Raw genomic sequence first — 12,313 nt, forward strand, 5'->3', positions numbered from 1 at the left:
CCATACAAAGTTTCAACTTCCAACTACGTAACTAAATTAAAGATGCTATGTCAGATTTTTGGCCCCAATTATTAAAAAATATATTTTTTTGAGTGAATGGTATTTCAAAGAGTATCACCCGCTCTAACGAAAAAAAGTTTAACTTTTACTTTTAATGGTCGGGAACCATGACACAAATTTAAAACGTTTCTTATAAAACACATAAGAATTGGTCACATGATATATTGTCAAGATCCCAACAAAAACTATTTTTGAGCACTTTATTTCACTGCTACAAATGAAAGCTTGTAACTTTCTCGACCCCCATCAAAAATACCTATTGAATTTTAAATCACAATTTTTGGGTCAAATCGGCCAAGAATCTGACATAGCATGCATGTTTGAAAACACCAATGCCTTTTGTTAACGCCCTTTACTACAACCCTGATAAAAACTATAACTACATAATTCTATCCCCAACATATTCTAATTTGAAAACAACTTTATAAAAATACACATTAATATTAATAAACATGGGAATTATCAAGGTTTATCATAAGATTTTCCAAAAAAGATAAAGATAAAAAACTTCCCACACTGGGGAAACTAAAACTGGCCTCGATTCAAACAGTACTGACAAAAACACTTACAATTTTAGAACAATAAACAGACCGACTGATTTAAAAAGAAACAATTTTATATACAAAATATAAAGCTGATTTTGAGGGACGCCGCCAATATAGGGCTAGATAGCTCAGTTGGTTGAGCGCCGGCACGTAAATCCGGAGGTCGTTGGTTCGAATCCCACTCTAGTCAATTCTTTGTTCAACCCCCAAAATCGTTTCAAAGTTTACCCAGTCAGTTTCCCTTGTGGTTTATATTGATAAAATATAAAGCTATCAACTAATAAACCACAAGGGAATCTGACTGGGTACATTTTTAAATGACTTTGGGTTGAACAAAGAAAAATTGACTAGAGCTGGATTTTAACCAACGACCTCCGGTTTAACGTGCCGGGGCTCTACCAACGATTAGTGGTCTCCAAATTTTGTTAATATCTTTGCCGGCACGTTACACCGGAGATCGTTGGTTCAAATCCCGCTCTAGTAAATTTTTCTTTGTTCAACCCAAAATCAAATATAAAGCCATATATATCTATATCATTGTTGGCAGCGGCGTCTCTTGAGTAGGTGACGTCATTATTTGTGGCGTGATTTTCTCCACCGTACCTCGGCTCCCGTTCAGAACGATAACATCACCTGAAACAAACAGCAGTGAACTTATCTTAGGCTGGGTTGAAATGATAAGGACCTCACCCCCAGCTTTGGCCGTTGGTTGCAGTGGCAGTGTTGATCGCATGTACAAACTATAAACACCTATGTTCTGACTCCCCTTGTGTGTTTTTCTAATTTCTATCCCACCCTAACCCTGATATAATTACGGTAGACTTGAAATTATCCATTATATGAGATGTAATCCATCTCTGCCTTCAAAGTCCAAGTCAAGCAAGTGCTCCAGCCCTCTTGCCACCCTAGTGTTTAGTCAAGTAATTGTCCTATTGGGTCTTTCATGTTTTCTCTCTGTTCTCTTATGGGTTCCCCTCTTGCCATGTGTGTATGTGTATTTTTATGTTTGGTTTACTTCCTTAATTTATTGTTAAATTTAACTGTTTTTATAATGTTTAATAATAATATTTTTTATCAATCCTGTAATTGGCGCTTGAGCTGTTGGATGTTGTGTATAAAAAAATATATAATAAATATAACAATAATAATAATAATAATAATAATAATAATAATAATAATAATAATAATAATAATAATAATAATAATAATAATAATAATAATAAAAAAAAAAAAAAATATATATATATAAAAATATAAAGTCATAATATATCAGATGTATGGAAAGTCATAAAGGTGACTTTCTTTCTTTTTCAATTATGTCCCTTTGGGGGTCCTTTCTCTTTAATGCCTCCCATGTAAACCCTGCCAATGTAGAGTTAACAAAGCATGATATTTGGTCCTTTGAAAAAAAGTAGGAACATTTTGTTGAACACAATGGGCTGACCTACATATAGTAAATTTGACTTGGTTGCCATCGATTTTGAGCCGTCCATTGTAATTGTTTTTCACAGAGAGGTTTCCACTCATCCTGTTTAATCAGTGAATAATTGTTTTTTCTGATTCCTGTAATTTTCTTTTAAAAAATCAGAGAAATGTCCTCTGTGAGCATGTCAATTTTCGTGCGATAAACTATATATGAGACGAGTAGGATTTGAAACTTTGCATGGTGGAAATGCGATATAGAAAAGGTTTGCGGTAACACCATGTAATGACTATCTCTAATGAGTTGGGGTGGTTCTGAATGATCGAAACGTCGAGCTGAAACCAACGGTTCTTTTCAGAACCACCCCAACTCATTAGAGATAGTCATTACATGGTGTTACCCCAGACCTTTTCTATATATATGTGATACAGTGGACTGCAAGTTATGAGAAACAAATTGTTGCTACTGTAGAAAAAAAGCCCATCATTACCAGATTTGAAGACGGAGGTTGCATGCTGCACATCAACCACACATGGGATACCGAACTCACGCGCCACAACAGCACCTAAACAGAAGAAAAAATCAGTAGTGTTAGCTTGCAAGATAAAAACACTCAAGCTAATCCTGATAAAACACCAAGTAAACACTGAAAAAACACCAAGCTACCATCGATAAAACATCAATGCTACACTGATAAACTACCAAGCTAAACCCAATAAAACACTGAGGTAACACCATGAGTAAAACATGTCCCACAGAAGATATAAAATTAACACCATTGATAAAACAATAAGCTAATTACCACTATAACACCAAGCTAACACTGAAAAAACACTAGGCTAGCATGAATAAAACATCAATGCTACACTGATAAACTACAAAGTTAACACCAATTGAACACCGATAAAACACAAAGTTATATCATAATATTTTATGAAGATATGGAATGAGTAGTCTCTTGGCTGTCTAAGACAATCAATAGTGTTCATACAAATAAACATTTAGTATAGCAGTACTTATCGAAAAAGTGGAACTCCGCGGTAAACTGCTTAAGCACAAAATATAGCTAAGCATAACAAGAATACCCAACGGTTTTACCGCCAACAAAAAGGTATGTCCATTTGCCAGGGTAAACTGGGTGAAGACCGGGGGTAAAGTGATAATTTTAGAGTGAAAAGGACGGTCGTTATTTCCAGAGGGAAACCCTGGGTAATAGAGTATATACATGTAGTGTGAATAGTGCTTAAATTACGTACCATGAGAGAGTATGCCTCCAATCTCAGTCACTAATCCTTTGATGAGGGGGAAGTACGGAGACCAACCAATATCGGTAACTCTGGTCACAAGGATATCATCTTTCTGTGAAAAAAAATAAGAAAACAAAATAGGAGTCAACAAGGGCTTTAAGGGTTTGGGTACCTTTTGTATTACACGAAACATAAAAGTCCTCAGATTTACATTAAACGTATACAGTTTCTAAAAAAAAGATTGTAGTAAGCTTCCCTTTAAATAATTACTTGCTGAGATGCTTTAGTTTTTGAGATAGAGATCCATTGCCACAAGAGGGCGCACTCTCACCATAGACTACTATCATGAGAAAGTGGTAGCTATTCCCAGGGTGATAGCGGTTCATGGTTGATAGCGCCGCCCTCTATTGGTGACCCTAGTAGCAATGGATATAAACTGTTGGTGTAGGATAATTAACAATGCAAGCACCTTGAACCAAGACTAGTTCATACCTTGATGTTGGCTGCATCTTGCAGCTTCGTGACGACCCTGGCTGTTCCCTTGATGACCCCTTGACTGATTGGCGTTCCTTTAACAAAGAGGGCGGTAAAAAGTCAGTCATCAGAAATGGTACACAAATTTAAAACTTTGAAAACTTATCAACTTTTCAAGTTCAATATAATTACGCATAACAGTTAACAGCCCACTTTAATATGTATTATGTAATACTTTGACAAACAAATTGGACTAAGACTGATATTTCAGACCTGCTTTTAATAACTTATGACCAAAGTTTCTGAGTACAGTAGAGACATAACATTGTTGCAAACAATTTCCCTTCTAATCATCAACATGTGCAAACTTAGATACCAAATTATTTAAAGACACTGGACACTATTGGTAATTGCCATAGACCAGTCTTCTCACTTGGTGTATCTCAACATATGCGTAAAATAACAAACCTGTGAAAATTTGAGCTCGATTGGTTGTCGGAGTTGCAAGATAACTATGAGAGAAAAAAACACCCCTGTCACATGGGGTTGTGTGCTTTCAGATGCTTGATTTCTCCGAGACCTCAAATTCTAAACTTGAGGTCTCAAAATCAAATTCGTGGCCAATTACTTTTTTCTCGAAAACCACGCCACTTTAGAGGGAGCCGTTTTTATAGAGCTGTTTTATACTATCAACCTCTCCCCATTACTCGTTACCATGTGAGGTTTTATGCTAATAATTATTTTAAGAGTAATGACCAATAGTGTCCACTGCCTTTAAAAATTTATATTTACCTTTCAATTCCATTTCTGTGATATCGTTATCAATCTCCTCAACAATCTAGTTTTGAAAAAAAAATTAAAATACACTTGTTAGTATGCCCTTTAAAGGGTCTATGTACTTTTTGTAGGAAAAAAAACCACATGTCCACAGATTTAAATTAAACCTACACCGTTTGAAGATAATGATAGTAGAAAACTTCCCTGAAAATATTACTTGCCTAGGTTGTGTAGTTTTTGAGAAATGAGTAAAACAATGTCAAGAAAATAGTTTTTGACTCAGTGATCATGAGACGAAAATTGTTTTAGCATGTAAAAGCGTATTTTCATGACATTGTTTTACTCATTTCTCAAAAACTACAGCACCTCAGCAAGTGATATTTTCAGGAAAGCTTTCTACTATCATTATCTTCAAACGGTGTAAGTTTAATGTAAATCTGTCGACGTTGTGTTTTGTGTTACAAAAAGTACCTTTACATTTTATTGTAGCGTCATAATTATTTCTTAATCATTGCATTTGATGACTTCATTCATTCATTTTATAAAAAAAAAAAAACACTGGCAGCCCGAAGCTGAAATATGTGGCATGACAGGATAAAATTATTGTTAAAAATGACACAGATGGCAAACTGGTGGTCTTTATTACCGGCTGTGGTAGACCTGGAACCATCAGCGGGTATGTTTGGGCATCCTGCAGTGGTAGATTACGACGTCTCTTCAGCGCCCTGAATGACAATCCAGAGAATTGGTTAAAACTCCCGTTAGCAACTTAACACTAAAGCACATAAGGACACAACACTAAAATATAACGGTGGACTGAAAAAAGAGAAAAGATTTACAATATTGAGACTTAACCTGCTACCCAACGTTTCTTTGTGGGGTGACTTTGTAGGGGGAAACTTGCTTGGGGTGATTTTGTGGGGGTGACTTCATGGGGGGGGGGGTTACGCATGAAGGGGGGGGGGATTTGTAGTGGGTGACTTTGTAGGGTGACTTTGCACGGGAAAGGGAGTGACTTTGTGGGGGTGACTTTGTAGGGGCGACTTTGTAGGGGTGACTTTGTAGGGGTGACTTTGAAGGGGTGACTTCGTAGGGGGTAGGGGTGACTTTGTAGGGTGTGACTTTGGTGGGGTGCAACTTTGCGGGGGCGACTTTGTAGGGTGTGACTTTGGTGGGGTGCGACTTTGCAGGGGCGACTTTGTAGGGTGTGACTTTGGTGGGGTGCGACTTTGTTGGGGTGACTTTGGTGGGGTGACTTTGTAGAGGGCAACTTGCTGGGGGGATGGGGGGAGGGGGTGATGTGACTGGTTTACGCAATTTAATACTACTATACCTGGATATCAGAGCAGGAGATCCATTCCTTAGAAGACGATCTATCTCACTGGGCAGGAAGAAAAACAGCAAATCTTCATCAGGTATACGACCCTGTGGCAAGAGAAATCGATAAGTTCAGAAGATTTTTTAAGGTAACAGTTGACCGTGGCAACGATGAAAATTCAACTCGGAATGTGTCTGAGCTCAAATAAGTCCGAAGAGTCACATTAAATGAAATGACATTTTACACATTTTTTTTGGTGTGAGGTTAGACACTAATAATTTTGTTCCCAACTACCATGAGGACTCTGTCTCTGTCAACAAAATGTTTTTCTCTTAAAACATTACTTCCTGAGGTTCTGTAGCTTTAGTACATGTTAAAATAAGATTCATCTCCTGAGACGAAAATTATTTTTCCGTCATTGTTTTATTAATTTCTCAAAAACTACAGCACCTCAGCAAGTAATATTTTAAGGAAAGCGTCTTACCATCATTATCTTTAAACCTGTGTAAGTTTAATGTAAATCTTTGGACAATGTGTTTTGTGTCCTACAAAAAGTACCTAATTTGACATAAATGATTCAGTTTACCTCTCGGACCATCAGATTGGCCAACCTCCAGTACGCCTCCTTCAGGTTGTGATTGACCTTAATGTACATTGACTGAAAACAAAAGGTTGTAGACAATTATTTTTTCAATATATATTTGGTTTGCAGTAACACCATGTGTATATCTACTCGCCAGGTATATTATGTTCTTAAGAGACCTGTCTTGCTATATATTCTACTACCGCGGAGAAGATTTTCAGATTTTCGGGAGACTTCTCAGTTCTGAAAAGAACTGTCCTGCTTTTAAACTACTACCAGGGCGGAAGGTAGAAAATCGGCTTGGACTTGAAAATAAACTGACCTTGCTTGATTCCCTGGATGCCACACCTGCTCTGGCCTTAGGAACGAGGAAACTCACTAAGATCTTTCTGTTAAAGGAACATTACAGAATTGTTAATAATTGTTGTTCTTCTAAGATCACAGATTTACGTAAAACTTACACGGTCTACAATGATGATGATAGTAGAAAACATCCCTTGAAATATTTCTTTACGAAATATCATGTTTGATGAGAAATAATTAAAAAACTAATTTCCCGTGTGGAGTTCATCACTCAGTGAGCCTTTTATCATTTTTTTGTTGTCATCGACGTCATGCCGAATGTGTAATCGTTTTTTTCATAAACTTCTTCTGTCCCAGATGGTCGATTGATCTCAAACTTCTTGAAGATGACCATACTGATCGCAAAACATTGAGTTGTGAACCGTCGATTCTTTTCAAAACCAACACCACTCGGGAGACTTACTAATAATAATAAAAAATAATAATAATAAGACTTGTAATGCGCACGTATCCACCCTGTTGGGTGTTCAAGGCGCACACGGTGCTACATTTAACCTCACCTAATTATACTCCGACCATGCAAAGTTTTAAATCCTAGTACAGGTTCATCTAGATTGCCCCCCCCCCCCCAAAACAGAAATAACCACAAAATAATAGAATGTACAGGTCTTACGTCTTGGGTTTGGAATTTCATCTCAGTAAATGAATGACTGGTTTCAGTGTTATATTTATTAATCCTTAATATGTCGTAACGGCACTGGACGCTACTGGTAATTACTCAAAACAACTGTATCATAAAAACTTACTTGGTAACAAGCAATTGAGAGCTGTTGATAGTATAAAGCATAATAATGTAGTTTTTGAGAAAGAAGTAATTTCTCACTCAAATAACAAAAGACTTCAGCTGAACCCTTATTTATTATACATCTGAAAGCACCCAAAGTTGTGCAACAAGGTTGCTTTTTTCTTTCATTATTCTCTTGTAACTTTGATGACCAATTGAGCCAAAATTTTCACAGGTTTGTTATTCCATGCATATGTTGAGATACACCAAGTGAGAATACTGGTCTTTGACAATTACCAAATGTGTCCAGTGCCTTTAAGAGGGCAAGCCCATGTTCTATTCATCATAACAATACCTTGCAAGAGCAGGGAGGGCCAGACCAAGCTGGTCCACTGCCTCAGCAGCACTCAGTACACGTTTTCTCTCTGATGAGTTGTGAGAATCCGTCGCTAGAATTGCCTGCAAATATGATTTATATTACGAATTAGTCAATTTCTAAATGAAGTAATTTCAGAACTATGTATTTTCAATAAACAACATGACTTTAAAAACATCTAAGTTTAATTCTGTCACATTCCTTGGTGTTTTTACTTTTGAACCAAAGGTGGTTTCCACATCGGTTTTGAATAGTAAAAAGCATAGATTATGTTTATCTATTTAATAAAGTTGCTTGAAATGTTAGCACATCAATTAGTTTACATCTCGTTGGTCCCAAACCCGATTCTTTCCTTCTTGATTTGACTCTTGTGACACAGACGAGCGATGGAGCTTAAACTTTCATAGATTTGTTAATTCATGTATACATACATGTGTTCCGTCAACAAAGTGCAGATACTGGGGTGGATTTCACAAAAAGTTAAGACTAGTCTTATCTCAAGTTGGAACAAGTTACTCGCCCTAACTTAGGACTACAGCCTTAATTTTTAAATATCTTTTAGAGAAGTCCCAAGTTAGGACTTGTCCTAAATCTTTGTGAAATTCACCCCCTGGTCTTTGACAATTACCACATGACATGAAAGCTCCATTATAAAGAAAGTGGCTTAAATAAAATAAATCCTTTTCGTCTGGCAACTCAAAACCTATTCTCAAAAGGATGAATATTGTTCAGGTTTCGGCCAAACTCAGAAATTCTTTAAAGACTTTTCCATAATAATTCTTGTAGGGATTATAAACCAAAAACCTGCCACACCAACTTAATAGGAGACTTTCCAACGCTAGGCGGCAGCAGACATACCGGGTAAATTTCCATTGTTTACGTAGTTCTGAACATGCGCATAATTCTGAGAACAATGGATTTACCCGGTAAGTCTGCTGCCCTCTATCGTCCCAGAAAGTCTCCCATTGCTTGATTTGGTCGCCAATATTTCCCCTTTACCTGAAGAGATGGCATCAGTTGCACCGGATCCATACCCCAAGACTTGTCCCGAAGCTCAATCTGAAAACAAAGTAAAGGACGAAACTATCATTACAAAACTTCCAAATTGAGAATATGTTTTGAAAAAGAGGCCTAGTGGATAAGAGCACCAGACTCAAGCTCTGGTGATTTGATCAGCAGAGTGTGGGTTTGAGTCCCGATTGAGGCACTTGTGTCTTAAAGCAAAACACTTATCCACTATTGATGCGGTCTTCGGATGGGATGTAAAGCATCTTGCTCAAGGACTGAAGTGTCATGGCCGGGATTCGAAACCACACACTCACTAAACCAACAGCACTTAAATTCAAATGTTATAAACCACTTGGCAATGATACCCTATCAGTCATGACGCCCTATCAAGAATAAATATAGTTGTATCCCCAAATTAAATAGTCTGCTTAATCACAAATCTTAGTGTTTTTATCTGCAGTGTTCTGTTTTCTTAACAATTCGCTGGCTGGCCCAGTTTTCAGTTTTTGTTTTTAAATTGACTGTTCTTTTTTAGGTCTTTTCTCGTCTTTTGGGTATTTGTAGTGCCTTTTTGGTAAATTTTTATACCTGCTCCATTGTGTAATATGAGTATGTTAAACTTTAATGCTTTTTTCTCAAATTTTAATTGATTTATAGTTATAATTATTGTATTTTTACTCTTTGTATATATGCATCGCAATTCGGCTTTTTGGCCGCCATGTTTGCATTTTTAATAAACCAATAATAATAATTTAAAAAAAGAATAAAGCTGTGTTCCCATTGGGCTTTTTCTCCCGCTGCCACGTGGAAAGTTACCTTGTCTGGCTTTGGTGTAATTCTACAATGCGCTCCTGCCTAGACTTACATTCCGCGACATTTGCGTAGTGTTTTACACTGTGGCCGCGGTAGGTTTACAGTGAGGAGTTGTTCCCATTGGACTTTTAAGCGGCCCTGTTAAGTTAACGTGGCTGCGCAGAAGACTCCCGCGACCTCCCGTTTTACATCACTGCCGCGGTAAGTTGACAGAGAGGTTAGTTTACCAATCCTCCCCATTGGATTTAATTGTTGTCATTTTACAGAAAAGTCGCGGTAATAAAAAAAAAAAAAGTCAAATTATTATTAGCCTTTTTTAGGTATAATGGACACTAAAGGAGTGCACTGTTTGGTCTGGGTGCATCCGGGAAAATTTACCAAAACCTAATAGCGTAATGTAGCATTGTGTTAGCCATATCTCGAAAAGGATTAAAGGAACACAGCTCAAGTCCATTATCCATGAGATATGGTTGACACTATATAGTATTGCACTGTTTGGTTTGGGTGCCTACAGACAAATTTACCCAAACTCAATAGTGTCATGAGTGTGTCCAGCATCTCAAAATGGCTCATGGAGTTCATGGCTCTTATTACCTCACGGACACACCTGTGACCATGGCATCGAAGGAAATCAGCAAACACTATCCCTGCTTCACCGCTTGATGCTCCCTGCAGCCAGTCCAGGGCGTCGTCGGGAGTCATCACCTGAAACTGTTCACTTTTCTCTTCTTTCAGAATGGCTTTTGCAACTTTCTTTAATCGAAAGAGACGGAAAGGAAAAGAGACAATATAAGTCTAGTAATATCATACGATAATATCTATCTAGCAATGTAGATAATTCTTGTACAAACTGGTCTTGCGTTTTCGTTATTCTTATTGTTGTACCTCCTCGGAATAGATTTTTATTAATTCTGAACAGAACTATCCTGCAATGGCTTGGGTGGGGGGGCGGGGGAGTAGGCTAGTTAAAACGTCTTATTTATTACTCACTCTGCAGCTGTGAAGTACATCACAAGAAGTTCCTCTCAATAGATTAAGCAGGCAACTTGTCCTACACCCCCCCCCCCAGTAGTAAGCAGGACAGTTCTTTTCAGAACTAATAAGCAGTCCTCCAGAAATCAAAAATCTATTTTGCCATAGTAAGACCAACCCCCCCCCCCAAAAAAAAAAAAAAAAAAAAAGCAAAAACATACAAAAAACAAAACACTGCAAAGCAAAGACAAGTCCATAGTGTGCTCTAGTGAAAGGCCTTGAACAAAGCTTAGTTTATGTATCAGGGTTAAAAACAAAGATACTGCTATTTATCATACCTCCATTGCTAAGGGCACCTGGGCACTCTCCATGTTCGGACAGGAGGACAACAACAGGGCAAGGTGGCCTGGAAGCAGCTCCTCTGAAATACAAACATTAACAATTACAGTAAAAATAGTAATACCAAGACCTGTGCTCAAGTTCACAAAGCACTAAGATTCATCATAAGATGCGTGGTCAGTATTGCCGTAGTGATTTGTATTGTGACATCACACCTTGCTTGACACTAAAGTGATTTGCCGTTTAGATCAATCTTAGCTCTTGGTGAAAATTATCCCTGACCAGGGATCTCCATAAGGTTTGGCAAGTGAAAGTCAAGTCTCTTGTTACCTATATAAATAGAAGAAAAACCAACACTAACTGCTCTAGAATTGCAAAGGTCGTGGGTTCGAATCCCACCCGAGTAACATGCCTGTGATATTTTTTCACATGACTCGGGGAAAGTACTGAGTATACAGTGCTAACACACATCGGTGTATGGGTTTAAAAAAAATTAATATTCTTTATCCCGATGCAAATTTAACATCTCTTACGACACTTAAGATCCTCCTACTTGTGTTTCGCTGCCTCAATGCCTCAGCCCCTTCATATCTCATTGACTTATTGTCAATCAAAGAACCTGTCAGAAATCTGCTTGCCTGTTCCGACACTTCACTCTTTCACATTCAAAGAACTAAACACAGTTGGGGGGATTGTGCCTTTTCTATCGCAGCACCAAGGATGTGGAATCATCATCCTCAGAACATCAGGCAATCTACTTCATTAGCAAATTTCAAAACTCTGCTTAAATCTCATCTTTTCTCAAGAGCCTACATGTACTGTACGGCGCTATGAGCAACGACTGTTGGATTAGCGCCTTATAAATTTAACGATTGATTGATTGATTGATTGACTTACTGGTCGTGTATTTGCTGATTATGGATGTAACCATCTGCTGCCAGATACCTGCCCGGTGCGTTTCTATACCGTGATGAAGAAAAACCTACAATAACAAAACAAACCACATTTTTAATACTAAAATTTTCTTTTTTTATTATTTCTTGTTTGATGATACCTGTTAGTGGCAGTTAACCGCTTTTGGTTAATAAATAAATATGTTACCCTCCATCCTTTAAAGGAACACGTTGCCTTGGATCGGACGAGTTGGTCAATAAAAAGCGTTTGTAACCCTTTTTTATAAAATGCATATGGTTGGAAAGATGTTTTAAAAGTAGAATACAACGATCCACACAAGTTTGCCTCGAAATTGCATGGTTTTCCTTTTACTGTGCGAACTAACACGGTTGACCAC

The 12,313-nt window shown here is 37.6% G+C and overlaps 1 protein-coding gene and 1 non-coding gene across 2 annotated transcripts in view; one reads left to right on the forward strand and one right to left on the reverse strand.

Moving 5' to 3' along the window:
• The first annotated feature begins 722 nt into the window (after nucleotides 1–722).
• On the forward strand, nucleotides 723–795 carry Trnay-gua. The gene has a single exon. It is a non-coding gene; the product is annotated as a tRNA-Tyr (tRNA).
• A 169-nt stretch (nucleotides 796–964) lies between these two features.
• Nucleotides 965–12,313, reverse strand: part of LOC117289567 (uncharacterized phosphotransferase YvkC-like) — a gene marked incomplete at its 5' end in the record, with an annotated part of 32,624 nt that continues 21,275 nt past the window's right edge. Inside the window, 14 exon segments of the mRNA XM_033770724.1 lie at nucleotides 965–1,238; nucleotides 2,519–2,593; nucleotides 3,285–3,387; nucleotides 3,768–3,844; nucleotides 4,542–4,587; nucleotides 5,173–5,251; nucleotides 5,860–5,951; nucleotides 6,431–6,502; nucleotides 6,750–6,816; nucleotides 7,870–7,973; nucleotides 8,890–8,949; nucleotides 10,306–10,464; nucleotides 11,022–11,104; nucleotides 11,920–12,004. Of these exon segments, the coding sequence (XP_033626615.1) occupies nucleotides 1,135–1,238; nucleotides 2,519–2,593; nucleotides 3,285–3,387; nucleotides 3,768–3,844; nucleotides 4,542–4,587; nucleotides 5,173–5,251; nucleotides 5,860–5,951; nucleotides 6,431–6,502; nucleotides 6,750–6,816; nucleotides 7,870–7,973; nucleotides 8,890–8,949; nucleotides 10,306–10,464; nucleotides 11,022–11,104; nucleotides 11,920–12,004 (1,206 nt within the window).

Source organism: Asterias rubens, chromosome 4 (assembly GCF_902459465.1).
Source record: "Asterias rubens chromosome 4, eAstRub1.3, whole genome shotgun sequence".
NCBI classification, from domain to species: Eukaryota; Metazoa; Echinodermata; class Asteroidea; order Forcipulatida; family Asteriidae; genus Asterias; species Asterias rubens.